At 35.7% G+C, this 19,399-nt stretch overlaps 5 protein-coding genes across 6 annotated transcripts; 4 read left to right on the forward strand and 1 right to left on the reverse strand.

Moving 5' to 3' along the window:
* The first annotated feature begins 271 nt into the window (after positions 1-271).
* AUR3 (ataurora3) lies at positions 272-2,205 on the forward strand. Its single transcript, XM_012228155.4, has 6 exons — positions 272-568; positions 721-963; positions 1,088-1,183; positions 1,400-1,614; positions 1,700-1,772; positions 1,870-2,205. Exons 1-6 carry the CDS (start codon positions 443-445, stop codon positions 1,969-1,971), a joined length of 855 nt encoding a protein of 284 aa, XP_012083545.1. The 5' UTR covers positions 272-442; the 3' UTR covers positions 1,972-2,205.
* An 869-nt stretch (positions 2,206-3,074) lies between these two features.
* Positions 3,075-6,127, reverse strand: GRF9 (growth-regulating factor 9). Of its 2 annotated transcripts, none has more exons than XM_037637336.2 (4): positions 5,857-6,127; positions 5,348-5,671; positions 4,156-4,836; positions 3,075-3,810 (listed from the first exon to the last, which is right to left on the reverse strand). In XM_037637336.2, exons 2-4 carry the CDS (start codon positions 5,574-5,576, stop codon positions 3,413-3,415), a joined length of 1,308 nt encoding a protein of 435 aa, XP_037493264.1. In that variant the 5' UTR covers positions 5,577-5,671; positions 5,857-6,127; the 3' UTR covers positions 3,075-3,412. The 2 variants fall into 2 exon arrangements, with proteins under 2 accessions (XP_037493264.1, XP_012083546.1); XM_012228156.4 differs by having other exon boundaries at positions 5,817-6,126.
* A 2,916-nt stretch (positions 6,128-9,043) lies between these two features.
* FLA8 (FASCICLIN-like arabinogalactan protein 8) lies at positions 9,044-10,798 on the forward strand. The gene has a single exon (XM_089722166.1). It carries the CDS (start codon positions 9,143-9,145, stop codon positions 10,412-10,414), a length of 1,272 nt encoding a protein of 423 aa, XP_089578292.1. The 5' UTR covers positions 9,044-9,142; the 3' UTR covers positions 10,415-10,798.
* Positions 10,799-12,871: 2,073 nt separating this feature from the next.
* On the forward strand, positions 12,872-16,701 carry LOC105643100 (zinc finger protein-like protein). The gene is made up of 7 exons (XM_012228158.4): positions 12,872-13,316; positions 13,623-14,080; positions 14,306-14,420; positions 14,646-15,326; positions 15,625-15,699; positions 16,082-16,189; positions 16,326-16,701. The coding sequence occupies exons 1-7, from the start codon at positions 12,984-12,986 to the stop codon at positions 16,596-16,598; spliced, it is 2,043 nt and encodes a 680-aa protein (XP_012083548.1). The 5' UTR covers positions 12,872-12,983; the 3' UTR covers positions 16,599-16,701.
* Positions 16,702-17,075: 374 nt separating this feature from the next.
* On the forward strand, positions 17,076-19,344 carry LOC105643101 (Cyclophilin-like peptidyl-prolyl cis-trans isomerase family protein). Its single transcript, XM_012228160.4, has 5 exons — positions 17,076-17,323; positions 17,429-17,503; positions 17,943-18,104; positions 18,693-18,851; positions 19,030-19,344. The coding sequence occupies exons 1-5, from the start codon at positions 17,321-17,323 to the stop codon at positions 19,111-19,113; spliced, it is 483 nt and encodes a 160-aa protein (XP_012083550.1). The 5' UTR covers positions 17,076-17,320; the 3' UTR covers positions 19,114-19,344.
* The last annotated feature ends 55 nt before the right edge of the window (positions 19,345-19,399 follow it).

The raw sequence follows: 19,399 nt of genomic DNA on the forward strand, positions 1-19,399 counted from the left end.
TAATTCCTCGACAATGCCAGATTATGGGGCTTTTGTCCATGTACGATTGAAATTCAATTTTAAGTTCAGTTCAGATTGAATTGAACCTTTGATAAAAAAAAAAAAAAGTAAAAAATATATATATATAATTTAACCTAAATTTTTTATAATAAAAAAATAAAATTCAACATATGTTTATATTATTATTAAATTAAATAATCAATATTAAGCATCTCAACAATTTTTTAATAATTGATTCACCAGATAGAGAAACGCCAATGTCAAAACGGTGCGTTTTATCGTGGGCGGGATAATACATTCAAACGATACACAAGGATTAAGGATACATATTTAAATTTCTCCTTCACCGACCAAATTTTCCCGTCCGACTCAAATCGGCAAATCCTCTCTTCAGATTCTCCATTATTAGCCTTTCAGTTATCACCTCTACAATCATCAAGAAATGAAGTCTAGATCTCAAGAAAAACAAGAGAACCAGAAGAAGCAATGGTCGTTGCAAGACTTCGAGATCGGAAAACCACTCGGGAAAGGAAAATTTGGGAGAGTCTATCTCGCCAGAGAAGTAAAGGTATTGCCTTTTATCATTTCCCGTTTGGTTACCAACAAAATGAGTACAATTCTCCAATATCTAGCACTGAATTTTTCTTTGACCCCTTTTTTTGTGCTTCTCCCTTAAATTTGTTGATTTGTTTTTTCCTCTTTGCTATTTGCTATCCTCAGAGCAAATATATAGTGGCACTGAAGATAATTTTCAAGGAACAAATAGAAAAATACAAGATTCAACACCAATTACAGAGAGAAATGCAGATTCAGACGAGTCTTCATCATCCGAATATTCTGCGTCTCTACGGTTGGTTTCACGACAATGAACGCATTTTCTTGATACTGGAGTATGCTCACCGCGGCGAGCTTTATAGAGAGCTTAAAAAGAAAGGTTATCTCAGTGAGAAGCAAGCTGCAACGGTGAAAACCTCTTGCTCCATGACAGATCGCTTTATTCTGCAGTTTTGTTGAGGTCTCAATTGAGTGATTTTATCCGCTATAAAAGCAAGGACTAACTAATCTGTTTGTTTCTAATTATTTTTAGTATATTGCAAGTCTCACAAATGCGTTGGCTTACTGTCATGAGAAAGATGTGATTCACAGAGATATCAAGCCAGAAAATTTATTGCTTGATCATGAGGTATACTTTGGTTATATAGTGATTTGAAAGATTTTGATCCGTAGGCATTAACCTAGCTTTTTTCAAGTTGTTCTTTTGCCTTGTATCTACAAATTAAAATTGACAAACTGACAAATCATTAGCCAAATTGATCTTGTACTTGCCTTTCTTGGGTTTGCCATTTTTTCTGACTAATTAGATAGAAATTAATGAGCTGCTAAATAAAAATTTTTGTAGGGCCGACTGAAGATTGCTGATTTTGGGTGGTCTGTGCAATCTAGGAGCAAGAGGCACACAATGTGTGGAACTTTGGATTATCTGGCTCCAGAAATGGTGGAGAATAAAGCTCATGACTATGCTGTTGATAACTGGACTCTGGGGATACTGTGCTATGAGTTCCTATATGGTGCACCTCCATTTGAGGCTGAGTCTCAAAGGGATACATTCAGAAGGTAAGAAGTACTATTTGGCCCATTTGTGTCAATTAGTTTATTCTGTAAACCAAATTGTTAACAAAGATTGGATTGTGTGATGCAGGATCATGAAAATTGATCTGAGTTTCCCTTCTGAACCTCCAGTGTCTGCAGAAGCCAAAAACCTCATCAGCAGAGTAAGTTTTATCCATCAAAATTGTCGTGTTTGCAGTGAAAGACAATTGCAGCATTTTTAATCACTTCCCTAAATATGCAATCCGTAAATTTTTGCAGCTTCTGGTGAAGGACTCTTCAAAGAGGCTCTCCCTTCAGAAGATCATGGAGCACCCTTGGATAATCAAGAATGCAGATCCTATGGGAATCTCCAGGAAGTAACATTTTCTAATAACCTAACTAATTAGATTTTTGTACGTAACATTTGTATTTTGGGAAAGAAATTTTTTCTCAGGTTGATAAAGCTCCAAAGTAAATGATTCTACAATTGGAAACCTAACTCTAAGTTTAAAATATGCATCAGCTTTCTTACTTTGTTCATATTATATCTGCAACTGTGTATTCAGATGCAGGCATTTAGAAATTGTCCAAATATATGGCCTTCTATTTTGTGTATGCTTTTGACTACTATATATCTCTTTGTTGTGGCTACTCTGGTTAACAATTGGCTTTCTTTCATTAGTAGGTCTTCTCCTTTTCAATTTCATATTCACTATAAGGTTTCCATTTGATAATTGGCATAGCCAATCTGAATGCGCTAAAGGATTAATCTTCAGCAATCAGTGTATAAATGTCGTAGAATGATCTAAACTAGTCTTATCTTGTTTTAACTTTTTGCAAATAATTTATCAAACATGTGCAGCAATAATTTGCAAAAGCTAACAAATAAAATAAAGCTTTCAGCACAGAAGAATACCTTCGAGAAATAAAGTTGCTGATCGGTTTCGTTGTCCATCGACTGAAATCTGCAGCTTCTCTTGCATATTGACGAAATCGAAGATGTAAGATCAGGCAATAAGGCAGAGATTCCATACCATTCTTTTAGCTAGAATCTGGACATTTTTGCTTTTCCAAAAAAAGAACACGCACAGTTAGAATCCAAAATTCACTGACTGTGACTATTGCACCAAAAGAATAATTAGGGAAACAGATGAATACTTCATGCCCAAGAACAACTGCTACTTCTGCATCCTACTTAAGACAATCAAGCAACCCTCTATAAATAAGCATTTTACCACCAATATATCAGCAAGCATTAGCTATTTTATAATCCACCACATAAACTTGCCAATCTTTTCCATCAAAATGGTTAGTAGCAGGTTTCCATTTGAGTTGTTTAGCCTGCTTGTCGTTGATTTTTAAGCGTTAGTCCCGTGTTCATAGCTTGAAGTATCTGTCTCGCTGTAGATTCAACTCGTATGACCCTTGGGTCTGATGGAAGAAGTGTTATGTTTTATTTTCCATCTTGTTTTAAGAAAAGGATATTCCAAAAATAATCTCTCTCAACTTTTTCTCAATTTAGCTGATAAATTTTTAAATGATACCCCCTTTGGCACAGATTTCTCTCTTTTATACATGGGACATCAAAAACAAGCTATTCCTTACCTGCAAAGAATTCATAAGGTCCTATGTTTTCTCCTTTGCTTTAACATTTAAAACTTCGGAGGTATAAACCAAGAAGGATATCAAATAAAAACACAAAAAGAAGTTCATTGATTACATATATTTCCATATAAAATCTCCATGCCTCTCAAAACTGATCTCAGGATGTTGGCAGATTCAGGAGCACGAAAAGGGCTTTCACAACCATCCAGACAGAAGCCTATGAAGAGAAGTCCCCATCTTCACAGGAGGCAACTATGGTGTCACTGATGGTGGTATCACTGCTGACAGTGTTGTCACTCGCATTATCATTAGTCACAAGTTGAGGATTCACAGAGATTGAGATTGAGAGATTAGTGTTTAAGTCTGTAATAACGTTCTCTTTCGTGGGCAAGATCGCAGGAGTACGCGGATGACTGCTAGTGGAGTTACCAGAAGCAGGTGGCTCGGAAACCTCTACACGCTTCTTTGCACCTCTGTGCATATGCATCTTGCAGTATTTCTCGTTAGGCACAACATCCCTTCGGCATCGCCACTTCTTTCCATCTGTTCTTCTACACCTCCTTGGTTCAGGTTCTGCATAACTTCGAAAGAAGTGTGGGTCCCTGCAACCTTGAACTGAAACAAATGGTAAAGAAAACAAATAAATCCAATCTTACACGATCATAGAAACAAAAATATTCTATATGCATGGGAGAGATTAGAATTAAACTACTAAAGTGATCAATGGATATTTTGCTAATTGTTCTATTGCTTCCTTTTCTCATTACATTATGCTCTATTAGATAATGAGTAGATACAATCTAACAATAGCAATAGGCTAGACAACTTTATCTTTCTCCGAGTTGGTAAGAAAGTCAATGGGAAGCTATCATCATATAACCCCTAAAAGCACATGATAGCTTTTAGTCAGCATAAAAGTAACCTGCCAAAGCAATTTCCATCTAGAGTACACTATATTACCTTGAAGAACACTGTTCTGTGAGAAGTCGAATCCTTGAGATGTGGCACCTTGGGTATTTCTGATGTCTTTGCTGTTGCTACCGCCACCAATTAGATTCTTCAAACTAACATAGTTGCTGCAGTTTGCATACTTATCACTAATGACATTAGTCATGTGATAGTTTTCATTACAATTCTTGTTAGTTCCTACAATTGCTGTGGTGACAGTGGAATCCATGTGAACATTGCCGTTGATTGTGACTGCAGTGGACTTTATGCAGCCAGCAACGCCGCTAGGGGTCATGTTCGTGCTAATGCTCTTTGGGACATTAACAACACTAGTAGTCTTGGTTGTGCAATTGAGTGTGGCATCAAGATTACTACAGGCAGTGCTAGAGCTTTTGCAGCTTATAACAGGATTATTAGATAAAGTTGCAGGGGTTGAACTGGAACAATTGACGTTTGGGGAATTCTTGATTGAATTGTGAAGTGGTGTAGCATTAGAATCAGTGACAGTTTGGGAAGCTTCCACAGGCTTTCTTGAACGTTGACGGCCTCTGTGGATGTGCCGCTCACAATACTTTTGACCAGGAACCACACTCCTCCTACACTTCCATTTTTTCCCATCAGTTCTTCTACACCTCACTGGTTCTGAATCCATCATGTTTCTATAATTTAAATCCTGAGGACTGAATTCCACAACTGAAAACAAGAAACCAACAAGGGCAATAAATAGATAAATAAAAAGACAAATACTTTCAGTAAACATGTATCCATTTCAAATTTGGCAAAACAAACAACAACTTTGTATCCCTCCCCACCCCTCACCCCCCCTTCTTCCTTCGAATTTTAAGTTCAGTCAGAGTAAACATTTTCTAAAGAGTCAAGAGCCCAAAAGAATTGTCAGATAGACTGATGAGAATTTAGCCATACATAACAAAATTGAAAATTGCAAGGGCTAACAAACAGGACACAATTTTAATTTCCAGGATACATATATCTTAAACAAAAATTTAAAAGAAAAAAATCGCACAATCAAGCACAAGACCTCTGAGATAATAAGACTGTAATCAACTCCCGCTAAATGAGTAGAAATGTTTGAAATTGGGCAAACATAACACGAAAAATTCAGAGTGGAAAGAAAAATAACAATCAAACATAAACCAAAAAAAAGAAAAAGAACCAGGAAAGTGAAAACATAAAGAAGACTTACTGCTTGGGTAAGGTCTGTAGATTCCACCATTAGCAAAGCCAGAAGAGGCAGCAACGCTCTTCCAAATGGGAAGCACAAGTGCAGACGGCACAATGAGACCAGCTGCTATGTACCTGTATATCGCCACTTGTCGTTGAAGCTCATCCAGCTGGGCTGCAGTTAACAGAGGCTTTCCATGTCTGATGATCGCAGGGCCATGCGCAACAGCAATCCCGATGCCCACCTTCATCGACGGTGATACTACTTCTTCCTTCACCTGACTTTTCTTTACTTCCGTCACCAGCGTCCGTACTTTATCATCACCACTCTTATGGGACCCACAGCCTCCACCCAGACACACAAAAAAAAAAAAAAAAAAAAATCAAACAGATGAATAAATTAATTAAAGATTTTTAAAGCTAGTCCCAAACCGTCCCGTCAGCACACCAGTAAAAATCAAATAAGAATAATTGAAGAGAGATGTCCATACTAGAGGCAGTTAGAAGAGGTTTGGCCTCCAGTTCCATTACCATGGAGATTCGAGATTAAAGAACGGGCGAAAGCTATTAAGCTAAATTAAAATAACAGAGATGGCCGATGGGTAATGTGTTGTTCAAAAAAGTGAACTTCAAAGAGATCAATCCATAGCCTACTACTTGAACATGGGCTCATGAAAGCAGTGGCAGGTTTCTGACAGCGTCAGGCTTTTCGCGCTTGCTCGCAAAACTTCAGAGGAAATGCGTGTATTTTAACATGCAAGTAAGATCAATTCCCACTTGATGCAACAGAGCGTCAATATCACGATGCTTTGGCTGCGGATGTTGCTTAGTAGAACTTAGAAGATGGCCTCTACGCGCCCTTGTCAGATTGATTCACTGGACTGAACAGTGTCGAGAAGATGACACGTCAAGCGTCTTTTCAGTTAAGTGGGCCCGTCTTATTGACCTTTAATTGGCGGGGTCCAGTTATGGCCAGGTGGACCTTGCCAGTGGCTGGGGAGTGTCCTGAGTCTCCTGACCTCTTGTGATTGTGAAGGACGTCCTACGCTTAACAGCTTAAGGCCGACGTGGGTTCGGAGACTAAGCGAAGGCCCAATTTAAACATCCAAGGCCCAACAATTCGTTTGCCCTTAAAAGGGCCTGAACTCGGTACCTTATTTAAACCCACAGACTCAACCCAGGAATGAAGCTCGGCGAGTGAATATGGGTTTTGTGCTCCAAAAAGTGAACAAATAAATACCAAATCTAGAGAATGTTCTTATAATTTTTGACACCTTATCATATTTTGAAAAATAAATTTAAATATTTTTTTTTTTTTGTCTGCCACTTCATTAACTGTTAGTTTAATTGAATTAGTGTATTTATAAGGATGCAACTGTGTTTTTATATATGTTTTTAATAATATTCACTAAATTAATAAAAACTCGTATAATAATTGAGTAACGAAAAATCCATTGCAGTTGAAAATATCCAAATTCGTTAATTCACATCACCGTATACATATCGAAAGTGAGAAATTAATTATGGTTGGCTAATAATATGAACATTTATTTGTTGATTTATGTTATTATTATTTTATTATTTAGGGTATGGTGTGGGATACAACCACATTAGCAACAAAACAGGTGGGACCCCTTGCACACTTCAAAGGTTAAAGGGAAGATGGGATCCATCCAGCGGAAAACAGGCTTTATCTCTTCCTTCTTCGGCAATACGCGACGTCGTATTATTGCCGACAATTTTAATCTCTGTACTTGGAATAATTAACGAAAAATCTTATGAATGATTTGAGTCTTCTTTTTTTTTTTTTCCGAATCATGATTGAGTCCATTTATTGATTATCAACAATGATAAAATTAAAATGAATCAAAGAATAGTAATTTCAAAACTTAAATATTAAAAATAAAATGATTAATCAATGATAAAAAATCAATATTTTTACATATATAGGTCTTAAACCGATGCTATATTAGAATTTTTAAATTGAAAGGAAAAAAAAGTGAATGATTACGCAATAAGCTATAATAAATTAAATAATAAATCACTAATATTAAATTAAAGAATAACTATCAATTATATCCTCAATAATAGCTTTTTAATTATCGAATATGTTTGTATTTTGTCATTTTCACGCGTTTTACTTGTTTAAAATGAAAATGTATTTTGTCAATTTGATTAATTTTTCTCCGAGCATTTGTATTTAAACAATGATCAACCTGAAGAAGGCAGGAAGCAGCTATTTCAGTTCTCACAACAGTGGCCTTCAATTTTACATGTGTTGTTTCTCGATGATTTAATGTACCGATTCAAGACAACGATGTGCGCAGGCCACAAGATGATAGTGTGAGCGATCATGTTCAGTACACTGCCACTTCCACTAGTACAAAATCAAAATCAATATGGTCCCAACGCCACTCCCGAGCTTAATTATTTATCACATTTCATAATATTTATTATATTTAAAATTTTACGTTATTTAAAAAATTATTAAAATTATATGAATTATTGAGTAAATTGACTATGTTATTTTTAATTTAATATGTATTAAAAAAAATCATTTAGTTGAAGTAATAATTACTTGTTATATACAAAAAGTAAATATGGAAAAAAAAGACTTATTTCTCTTTGAAACTACAAACATGATAAATATTTTAGAATAAACTATTTTTCTCAAATATGACAAATATTATAGAAGAAATATATTAAAGCAAAAGCCTCTTTTACCTTATTATTCATGGTACATATTAACATTGAAAAACTTTATCTCTGTAACATTATCAATTTATTTTTTAAAATTCTATAGTTCGGTGCTTATATTTTGTTTTAGTTAGACTATTGTATCATTCTAATTATGTATACTTTTTCATCAAATGGATTTTTTTTTTCTTTGCATTCGAGATAAGATAACTAATATATTCGTGTATGATAAAAAATTATTAAAAAATTTAACAGGAAGATATACCGATTTTTTGCAGCTGTTTTTGAATTTGGCAGTAATAAAAATGTATTAATAAAGTTACAAATTTTAAATAATGATTTAGACATATGTTTTCTCTTTTATCCTTTAATTGTTTTCTCCAAATATAAATTATTATATTGATATCATATTTAAGATTTAAATTTAAAATTTTATTAATAAATTCATCTGAAAATTTTATCTTATTATTTATCACATAATGTTATGGAGATTTCATTTCCAAAACTTTGTTTATAACTTGTTTTTTTCTGAGCCATACTCTTCCATTCGTACCAAAAGATTTTTCTTTTTCCTTCTTTTTTTTCTTTTGTCACCGAAGCTTCAAGAAGTATTTGTAAGTGTAAAATGTTGATTAGGTGTCTAAAAATAAAATTAAAACATCCTGACACGTGTTTGAGAGGTGTTCGAAAAAACAACTTGGCAGAATTGACCGTTTCTCAACAATTGGCATTTCGTATCTGCGTTTCAATGACCGTTATTCATCAACCAACCATCGTAATTCATAATCATATAGCTGCTTTATTATCAATACTGACGTGGCATTAATCCAAATTTTTTTTGAAAATTGGAAAGAGACATTATAGTCATTTCAAAAGAAAAAAAAAAAAAAGCATCGTGATAGAATAATGCCAATGCCACAAAAAAACTCACATTTCCAGCTGTGACCAAAGTATGCTTGCCCCTCACATGGCCCCAACCACTAACCGCAGCTAAACCTCGCTCCTTAACCCCAGTTAAACCCCTAACCTTTCTTCCTCCTTCTCTTGTCCATTCCTTTTTATCCCTCGCTCTTGCTCAGAACTCTCTGTAACCTTCTTCTTTCAACACCTAACATCCGCCATGGGACTACATTACCTTTTCCTCTTCCTTTCTTTCTCTGTAATCTCCACCACCATATCAGCCCATAATATCACCGACATTCTCAGTGGCTTTCCGGATTACTCAGAGTTCAACAAATACCTTACCCAAACAAAGCTTGCTGACGAAATAAACAGCCGAGAGACCATTACCGTACTCGCCCTCAACAATGGGGCGATTTCCTCTATTGCTAAACACCCCCTCCCCGTTATCAAAAACATCCTCAGCCTTCTTGTTTTACTTGACTACTATGACCCATCAAAGCTCCACCAGATCTCCAAAGGAACCACCCTCTCCACCACCCTTTACCAAACTACCGGAAGTGCCCCCGGAAATTTAGGATTTGTCAACATCACCGACCTCCAAGGCGGCAAAGTCGGGTTTGGCTCGGCTGCCCCTGGCTCCAAGCTTGAATCTTCTTACACCAAGTCTGTGAAACAAGTTCCTTACAACATCTCCGTCCTCGAGGTCAGCGCGCCGATTATTGCTCCCGGGATCTTAGCGGCTCCGGCCCCATCGCCTTCAGATGTGAACATAACGGCTTTGCTTGAAAAGGCTGGATGCAAAACTTTTGCTAGTTTGCTTGTGTCGAGTGGTGTGCTTAAGACGTTTCAGTCAGCGGCTGATAAGGGTTTGACTATCTTTGCACCAAATGATGAGGCGTTTAAGGCTACTGGGGTTCCTGATCTGAGCAAGCTCTCAAATGCTGACCTCGTTTCGCTCTTACAGTATCATGCTGCCGCCAGATACAGTCCTCTTGCGTCGTTGAAGACCAGCAAAGATCCAATTTCAACATTGGCCACTAACGGCGCAGGGAAGTTCGATCTGACAGTGACCAGTTCCGGTGACTCTGTCACTCTCCACACAGGAGTTGACTCATCGAGAGTCGCCGACACAGTTCTTGACTCAACGCCTCTGTCGATTCTCACTGTTGATAATGTGCTTCTCCCATCAGAGTTGTTTGCGAAGTCTCCATCTCCTGCTCCAGCACCCGAGCCTGTGAGCTCACCGTCTCCTTCTCCAGCCAAGTCGCCAAGTCCAGCTCCAGCTAGCGTCGAGGCACCGTCACCCCTGGCCGCTTCTCCACCTGCACCGCCGATGGAGACTCCCGAGGGAGCACCATCAGATGCGCCGGCTGGATCGGAAAATAGCACATCGGATAATGCTGCTGCCATTCACGTGACTGCTCCGGCATTGTTCACAGTGCTGCTCACTGTTTCCGCCAGTGTAATTTGTTCGATTCTCATGGCCTGAATCGTAATTATGTAGGTCTGTTAATTTGATTACTTCTTTTTTTTTTTTTTTTTTTTTACTTTCCTTTTTGGATATTGAGTTGTTACTTTACTAGAGGTTTATTTTATTTTAAATTTTAATTTATTCTGATTTTTAAATCATGGGTACAAAGGGTGAAGTGAGCTAGCTGCTGCGCATTCTAGCAGCAACAGTATTGTTCTTTTCAAGAAACGATTGTTATCGGGTGTTTCGCTTTCCATTATTTTAAATGTTAGATCTGTCGGTTTTTGTGATGAAGTGGAATCCAAGCGCAGAAATTGTTGTATATAGCTGTGAGCCCACGTGACTGGAGAGAGATGTTGTGGGTACATTTATTAAGATGAATGGTGTCGGCTTTTTCTTTTTTTTTTTTTTTTTTTGAATAGTACTTGTTTTGCTAAATAAATCTATGTTTCCTACTCTATTATAAATAAATCGATGTTTCTAGAATAGGAATTCTGATTTTCCTTCGGCCAGAGGATCGACGGGAATTGGAATACAGTGTCTTTTTTTTTTTTTTTTTTTTTTTCTTTCTAAAACTTATTATTATCATCTGATTAAGCTGTTGACTGGAAAATAAAATGGAAACCAAGTTGGCATGATTTAGATAATTTTTATATAAATATATAAAAATTAGAGCATATTTGATGACGCAAGGCATATAGAATGCATTTTGAAGGAAAAAATGCATAATAATTTCATAATTTTGTTTAATTAATTGTAGTTATTAATTTTATGTACTTTTAAATTTTTATAATTTCACAATATTTTTTATAATAATTTCACAATATTGTTCAGTTAATGGTAGTATGAGTTAAATAATTAATAATTATTAAGTAGTGTTTTTTGTTATTCTTAGAGTTAAATAATAATTTGTTATATTGATGGTAGCTGTTAATGGTTATTAATCAATGAGCCTTTTAAATTTTAAAGTTTAATAATTAGTCGTTTTCATCAAATTAATAAATTTTATATTGATGCTTAATTGTTGCAGGTAACGCTACTTTTTTTTTTCCCATTAAATTAAAGCTTTGTTCCCCTTTTTATACAAAAAGGGGAACAAAGCTTGTAAAATGCAAATAGGTTCTCTAAATAAATAATACGTAAAATATTTATTATTTGAATAGTAATTTATATTGTGAATCATGTAATATGTGGACAACTCGTAATATCTTCTTTTCTTTCATTTTTTTATCTCTCGTTTAAGTTTATTATATGATAATTAAAGAAATAATTAAATCAAATATAAATTATAATAAAATATTTTTAATTTCGCTAAATTACCCTTTGATTTTTTCGCTTTTAATTTAATTATATTAGAACTATTTTATAAACTTTGCTTGCTAATTAGGCATGTTGTTATCACAAAACAACTCAAATTTTAGAATTATATTCCACCATTTGTAACTGTACGTGGTCTAAATATACTTTTGTGGAAATTCTAAATGAAATTGGGTAACAATTATACTTATTGGATTTATTATTATATTTCTTACTTTAATTTTGCGGCAGCAATTTTTTATCCTTTGATATGCAACTAAATATCAATATATGTGTTTGTGTTTATAATGATTTTTCTTTTAGCAATTGTAATATTTTAGTTTGTCACAAATCAAGTAATTTGGATATAATTAAAATTATTTATTATTAATTGATAGAATTATTATTGAAATTAAAATGAATTGTGAGTATTATGGAATATTTAGCATAATTGATATTTGTATTATTGGCTGAAGCAAAAAATAAGGGACTCATTTTTTATTGATTGAGATTAATTTTTATCTCTTTATTCTGATAAAAAAAAAAATATCCACATGCATAATATTATTTTATTTTGTCGTAGAGTTATTAATGAAATTGAAATGAATTTTTTTTTGATAAATAACAAAATATAATATTTTCAGAATTCTAATTATTGTGATTTCAACCATTGCTTTTTTTATATGATGGTATTTTAACATTTAGAGTTATCTAAGTTAGGTAACTTTTAAGCATGAAATTAAATTATAATTTTGCAATGCAAAAGATTAATTCTTAAAATTTATGTAAATTATACAAATAATATTTATAAATTGTAACATAATAACCCGCATAAAACGTGGACCTTGGTATAGTAATAAGAAAAGTGATAAATTAGGTTTTAACAATAATTATTATACTTAATTATAAATAATTGTAGAATTGAAAAATAAATAATTAATTATAAACAAAATAATTCGACAAGATGGATGACAAATTAAATCATACATTAGTTTAAGTCGACCAAGTATCCGCTATGAGATATGAGTTATATATTTAATAGTATATATTATTCATTAATTTTAAATTAGGATAATTGTGACAAAATATTATAAATATAAATAGGGCATCAAATGGATCGTTTGGCTTGCAATTGTTACAAGAGTTAAAGCACGGGGCTTTTTAGCCCATATTAGAAAAGAAACAAGTATGAATCGACGTCGTTTCGAGGAAGTCAAAACAGCCCCAACCGCCGCTATAAACTATCCAAACGGGTAGAGGAGAGCGGCCTATCAAGTACAGATAAACGTCCATGGCGGCAGAAGTTCCTTCCGCCACGTCCGCTGCCAGTGGCACAATTTCACTTCCGCAAGAGAAACGGTACCGGTCCATCTTCGACGTCCCATCTGACTTCTTCGACCGATGCCGCTTACTTTCTCCCTCCTCGGCTTTAGTTTCCGAGACCCCTGAGAATCCTGAGAATCCCAAAATAGTTGAAAACCTATACGAGAATGATAGTAAGGAAGAGAAGAGTTCCAAAAATGGTGCAGCGAGGTTTAGATGGACCTGCAACACCTGCAAGGCCGAATTCGAGTCGCTTCATGACCAACGGTCTCATTTCAAATCCGATATTCATAGAATTAACGTAATACTTCCGCCCATTTTGTCTATTCTTTTTTCATTTTATCAAACAGACATTTGCATTGCCAAAGTGCTAAATTACTGTCAATTTTGATGATTTATATTGAATGCCGCCTTTGTCAAAACTGTGATGTCCATAGAGTTAGTGAAAGCACTGTTTCAATTGCCTAATATTGTAGTCACCAAAGGTCTATCCAATGGTTGAGAGTTGAAATTGTTTACTTGTAGTCACCAAAGAGTCAATTTTTTCATTGCATGTTTTTGTTATGAGTTCATCTACTATAAATTTCCTGATCACAAGTGATTACAGGTTAAGCTAAGCATTGCAGGGAAGGGAATTATGAACGAGGAAGATTTAGATGCATTAACATCTGATTCTTTTAAAGATTATGATATATCGAGTATATCTGGATCAGAAGATGAAGAGGATAAAGAATCCATCGCTCGTGATGATAAGCAAAAGAGATCAATTGAGAGTATTAAGAAGAAGCTGTTCATCCGTCTTCATACAGGAGAAAGGGTTTCACTTTGGAAGTGTATGCTTCTGAATGAGTCTGAAAGTGTTTCCTATGACAACGATAAAGAAGTTTTTTCTGACCATGATATGCAATGCCTGAAAGAGAGTGAAGTGGTTGAAAGATTGAAATTTCTGAGTCATGAGCCTAGAGATAAGACATGTTTGAGGATTGTTTTGCTTGCAAGTGGAGGGCACTTTGCTGGCTGTGTCTTTGATGGTAATGCGGTTGTGGTTCACAAAACCTTCCACAGGTCAATATATATATTTTTTCTCTTCCATGCATTTTACTTCTGTTCTAACAAACCCATTACATCTCTTTTTCTCTTTCTCCAAGTCTAACCACATGTAGTGTGAGAGTTGTTCTTGTAGCCTTTTTCCTTCAAGGAAAAATAATGTCTGCTAAATAGGATTCTGCTTAGGGAGTAATGGAATGTACATATAAATCATCCTGAAAATTTGAACTTCTTTTGATTTAGATATGTTGTAAGGGCTAAAGCTGGTAAAAAACAGTCCTCAAAAGATGCAAGTGGCAGGGCTGCTCATTCTGCTGGAGCTTCACTTCGCCGGTACAATGAACTTGCTCTTAAAAAGGTATCGAATGATGGAATCTTTGCCGTGCTTATTTAAGAATAATTCGAGTTTTATTGTTTCACTTATACCCTTCTGATTTGGCGTGTTTAAAAAATTTGGCTGTTACTTTTAATGAGCTATTGTAACAAAAGGAAAAACGTTTGTACAATGAAAACAAAACTTTTGCCTTGCATGACATGACAGATTTTTGGAAGGTTAATTATTGTTCACTCATAAATTTTATAGGACATTCAAGAATTATTTGCTGCTTGGAAGCCTTATTTTGATGCTTCCACCTGTGTTTTCATCCATGCTCCTTCAAGCAATCGTCAACTCTTTTTTGATGGAGATAAAACATATTTTAGCCATGAGCATTGTTTTGTTAGAAATGTACCATTGAATGTTCGAAGGCCTACTCTCAAAGAAACTCGTCGTATCTATAACCAATTGACACAATTTGCTTATGAAGTAGATGTGAAGGAAGTTTTATACGCCGCTAGAGGGGACTTTGTCTTAATTGAAAACACTATTACTGATGACAGTCCAGGCTCTGAAAAAGAGGGCTTGAAGGATGGTGTTAATTTTAGGGAAACTACTGAATCTTCTTCAAGTCACAAAGACTCTGGTGAGCTGATAATATCTAGTAAAACAGATAGTGAAAGCGAAGTGATTGGCATAACAACACCTTTGCATGAAGCTGCAGAGTCTGGCAATGCCCTTAAAGTCCTTGAACTTTTAGAACAAGGTATGGATCCTTGTGTTAAGGATGAAAGGGGGCGGACCCCCTATATGCTGGCAGATGACAAGGAAGTCAGAAATACTTTCCGGCGATTTATGGCTTCAAATCTTGATAAATGGGATTGGCATGCTGCTAAAGTGCCTAGTGCATTGACAAAGGAAATGGAGGAATCACAAGCCACTAAGCAGGTAATGCTACTTTTTTTTCTTAAATTTTATTTTTCTGCACCTTTTGCTAGTGTAATGTAATGACTCCAGGCTCTTGGTTGCTCTTTCTAATTGAAGAATTAGCCTATATGTTGTTTTTTAAAACCATACTCAATTAACCTTGCATGAGATGAGTTCTATCAAGTTGCAAGAGCCAGATTCATAATTAGTATCTCATAAAAGCAATTAGCTTTTCTAGAAGCATTTCTTTTCATGATTGTTTTTCTTGGATATTTGGTTTGAACTAGTTAGTTTACAGTTTATCTTTTTTGTTGTTCAGGCTGAGAAAGATGCCAAGAGGAAAGCAAGAGCAAAAGAATTGAAGAAACTGCGTAAAGCTAGAGAAAAAGCTCAGGCATGTTATTGTATTTTTCAGTTTTAGTTTGGTTTGCAATGGCTTATTTAATTGGTGGTTGGATACTGCATTGCATTTGACCCAAAATGTTGACTACAAGTCTGAGGTAGGTATCTCAACATTTGTGGCATAAGAAACAATAAGAAAATCAAAAGCTTGTCGCCCAGCCTGAAATATAAATTGAATAACACAAGAAAGATGTGGGCTTTACATCTTTTCCCCTTAATCACTTCTCTATGATATCAGCATCACCTTGCATCTACTGGCTTTAAAAATGCTTATCCATTATTTATAAATTATTCTTCTTTACGTATGAACAATTGCAATTTGCAATGAATAATGACATTGTCATCATTAGTTGATTTGTGCAATGTGATTGCAGGCTCAGACTGGAGTATCCCAGAATGCCACAGCAGCTGTAGATAATCAAGCCAAGTCGCGCACTATCAAGGAACAATCTCGTGGTACAGAACTGCGGCTATCTAAAGAGGTCAGATTATTACCTTGTTTTTTTTCTTCTGCTTCAATTGTGCTTTTGGTTATTTTTCCCATCACGATAAAATCATTTATTCTACTGCATTCTTGTTTTGGTTTTTCAAGTTCAATTTTTTCTTTTTTTGATCTAGGAGGAATTGAAGAGGGCACAGGCTGCTGAAAGGGAAAAGAGAGCAGCTGCTGCAGAGAGGAGAATGGCTCCAGCTGCTGCTCTCAATGTTCAGAGCAGCGGCACAACTAGTGTTGTTAACAAGGAACAACCCAAAAGTGGATTGGCGAATGATATAATATGTTCCTGTTGTAATACATCATTGGCCGGCAAAGTTCCATTTCATAGGTATAATTACAAATACTGCAGTACGTCATGTATGCACGTACACAGGGAGATACTTGAGGATGGATAAATGTGAATTACTTAAAAGCTTTTATTCTGTGATTTTCCCCCCCTCATTGAGTACCTGCATATATTTGTAATTTTAAGAGGTATTTTCTTGACTTTCATATTCATTAATTTGTCCATAAGTTTTATGCTAGTTCATTGTTTTAATCCAAACAATGTCTTCACAATTCATTCATGTACATGGAAAAAAAAAGAGAAAGGGTTTTAGTGGGAGCTGCTATGATCATACCCGTTTAGGCTTAAGGTTGTCGCTGCAAGAAAAACAGGCCAGACGATTTTTAACAATCCACGGTCGCTTAGCGTTAGCGGTAAGCTTGTTATTAGGCGGTACTTGACGTCAATTTAATCAATAAACGGCGCTTTAATAGCCTGGGGTACAGTGTAATGTTGTTTACATTTGATGCTGTCGTTCAACGACAAGCAGGCCATATTTTTATATTATGACTTATTAGACGACGATTTGTTCAATAAACGGTGCGTTAATTTCCAGCGATATGTCGCTGTGGTTTTAACGCTGTCGTTCGACAACGAATAGCGTATATCTTACTTAACCATCAGATGACCGTTGTATTAGGAGTTTAATCGGTAATAAAAGGCGCTATACTAGTCTAGAGAGGTCTTGCACGTCAGGCTGGTGAAAGGCAGCTTCTCCCTGTACTCTATCGTCCTTGACAAATAACAGGCGAATACTTTCTTTAAGCTTCTTTCTTCCCCTTATCCTGAGCTATGGTTAGTTTTCGCTGCTGTAATTTCATCAAACACCTTTGCTACGTTATCCAATTAACAAACAAGCTCATGGTCCATTCTTTTTTTTTTTCTCTGCTTTGTGAATAGTCGGTTACACTTCACACAAATCTCGGGGATATCAAGTGCGAGATCGCCTGCGACGAGGTCCCCAAAACGGCCGAGGTTAGTGCCCTTCCTCAGTAGTTTCTTCCTGTTCTACAATTTCCCGTGTAGGCAGTGTTTTATTTGAATTTATTAACGTTAAGCTCAAGACGCCAAGCTTATTTCTTCGTGATTAGGGTTTTTAATTAAGAGTTTCATCAGAATTATTTTTCTTTTTAACTGGTTATTTCCAATTGTAGAACTCGTTGAAACCCTAGCACGGTACATTAATCGTTATTTGTTGGACTTCTCGATTCATATCCCTCTTTTTAATGGAAAAATATGGCACCGCTTGTGATCTTTGCTAGGTTTTGAGAGATAAACTAGTTTTTGGAGTTGTTGATTTCTTTCTTAAGCGTTGAGCTTCCTTTGCAGTATATGAATAACCAATCACCAACATTGTATACTATACACAAATGGATCTACTAGTGGCTTACTTGTCATGTCTTGTTGGATGCAGAATTTTTTGGCACTTTGTGCCAGTGGTTATTATGATGGAACCATATTTCACCGGAATATAAAGGGTTTTATGATTCAAGGTGGAGACCCAACAGGCACAGGCAAAGGAGGGACCAGTATATGGGGGAAAAAGTTCAATGACGAGATCAGAGAGTCGCTTAAGGTATGTAAAATGGATGTCTCAAGTATTTTGTGACCATCAAATTTTGCCATGACTCATTTAAGCTCAACTTAATATTTCATTTTGATGTCATCCTTTAATGATCTAAGAACAGTTGCACGTGCTTTGTCTAACTAAGCTTGTGCTCCCTCCACCCCTGCCCACCCACCACTCACCAACACAAAACCCCCTTCTTTTTTCTGTGGGGGAATAGGGTGGGGGTGAAAGCAATTCACTTCTGTTCCCCTTTTGAGTTTTGAGACAATCTAGTTCTCTTTTAGAAGCCTGCTAACCTAGTTTGTGCTTTTTGGAGGGCTGGATTCTAAAATTAAGTTGCTAAAATAGTTGGTACCTCAGATTTCCCAGGAACTACAATTCAATGCCAATGCCTGATATGCAAGAGGCTGAAGGCTGATTGTTTTGCTAATAGGCCTAGTTTCAATACTTTTTAATGCACACCGCATTCTTCCTAATGTTTTAGACTTTTCAATATAGAACTGGTCTTGCTTGAATAGTGACACTGCAATACTGATTATGCTGCTGCGACGTGCAATATTGATTATGCTGCTAACATGTATTTCCTATTTCCAGCATAATGCTAGGGGTATTCTAGCAATGGCTAACAGTGGGCCGAATACTAATGGAAGCCAGTTTTTCATAACTTATGCAAAGCAACCCCATCTCAATGGATTATACACTATATTTGGCAGAGTAATTCATGGCTTTGAAGTCCTTGATCTCATGGAGAAGGTGTGTTCTTGGCTATTGACCTTGCTAAGATGCATAATTATTTCTGTTCTGATCTTGTGTTTACCTGTCAAATTATCTAGACATGTAATTTGTGGACATACCACTAAAAGATGCTTAACTCGATTTTCTTTTCCAACATCAAATAAAGCATTATTGACTGCTATTTGTTTTTGTGCAGACTCAAACAGGACCAGGCGATCGACCTCTTGCGGAGATAAGGATCAATAGAGTGACAATACATGCTAATCCACTTGCTGGCTAGTAGGATCTTGGAATGTCTGGTTGTATGGCATTTTGACATTATGTTGGCATGATTGTAACAATGATTTTTTTGTCGAATATCAAAAAAAATTGAGACTGCTGATGTGACCTGCAGTTTAATGTACAGTAGCATTTTTTTTTTTTTTTTATAAATCAAGAAATGTAACATTTGAAGCTAGTTTTATTTTCTGAATTCTGGCGTGTGATTTAAGGTTTTGAATTTGTTACGGTATGAGAGCTCTGTTATACATGCTATAGTGTTTTTCTGCTTGGTGATTGATCGGGTA

The sequence above is a fragment of the Jatropha curcas genome, chromosome 5, assembly GCF_041381405.1.
Source record: "Jatropha curcas cultivar XTBG-Jc1 chromosome 5, XTBG_Jcur_1.0, whole genome shotgun sequence".
In the NCBI taxonomy this organism is placed as follows: domain Eukaryota; kingdom Viridiplantae; phylum Streptophyta; class Magnoliopsida; order Malpighiales; family Euphorbiaceae; genus Jatropha; species Jatropha curcas.

What these genes read in the sequence shown, in the direction of transcription:
- AUR3 (XM_012228155.4), top strand. Translation starts at nt 443, where the DNA reads ATGAAGTCTAGATCTCAAGAAAAACAAGAGAACCAGAAGAAGCAATGG. An exon ending in ATTTATTGCTTGATCATGAG is followed by an intron (nt 1,184 to 1,399) that starts GTATACTTTGGT and finishes AAATTTTTGTAG; the next exon opens with GGCCGACTGAAGATTGCTGA. An exon ending in CAAAGGGATACATTCAGAAG is followed by an intron (nt 1,615 to 1,699) that starts GTAAGAAGTACT and finishes TGTGTGATGCAG; the next exon opens with GATCATGAAAATTGATCTGA.
- GRF9 (XM_012228156.4), bottom strand. Translation starts at nt 5,859, where the DNA reads ATGGTAATGGAACTGGAGGCCAAACCTCTTCTAACTGCCTCTA. An exon ending in ACCTCTTCTAACTGCCTCTA is followed by an intron (nt 5,672 to 5,816) that starts GTATGGACATCT and finishes GTCTGGGTGGAG; the next exon opens with GCTGTGGGTCCCATAAGAGT. An exon ending in ACAGAACAGTGTTCTTCAAG is followed by an intron (nt 3,811 to 4,155) that starts GTAATATAGTGT and finishes CATTTGTTTCAG; the next exon opens with TTCAAGGTTGCAGGGACCCA.
- FLA8 (XM_089722166.1), top strand. Translation starts at nt 9,143, where the DNA reads ATGGGACTACATTACCTTTTCCTCTTCCTTTCTTTCTCTGTAATCTCC.
- LOC105643100 (XM_012228158.4), top strand. Translation starts at nt 12,984, where the DNA reads ATGGCGGCAGAAGTTCCTTCCGCCACGTCCGCTGCCAGTGGCACAATT. An exon ending in AATCACAAGCCACTAAGCAG is followed by an intron (nt 15,327 to 15,624) that starts GTAATGCTACTT and finishes TTTGTTGTTCAG; the next exon opens with GCTGAGAAAGATGCCAAGAG. An exon ending in AAGCTAGAGAAAAAGCTCAG is followed by an intron (nt 15,700 to 16,081) that starts GCATGTTATTGT and finishes ATGTGATTGCAG; the next exon opens with GCTCAGACTGGAGTATCCCA.
- LOC105643101 (XM_012228160.4), top strand. An exon ending in AGATCAGAGAGTCGCTTAAG is followed by an intron (nt 18,105 to 18,692) that starts GTATGTAAAATG and finishes TCCTATTTCCAG; the next exon opens with CATAATGCTAGGGGTATTCT. An exon ending in TCCTTGATCTCATGGAGAAG is followed by an intron (nt 18,852 to 19,029) that starts GTGTGTTCTTGG and finishes GTTTTTGTGCAG; the next exon opens with ACTCAAACAGGACCAGGCGA.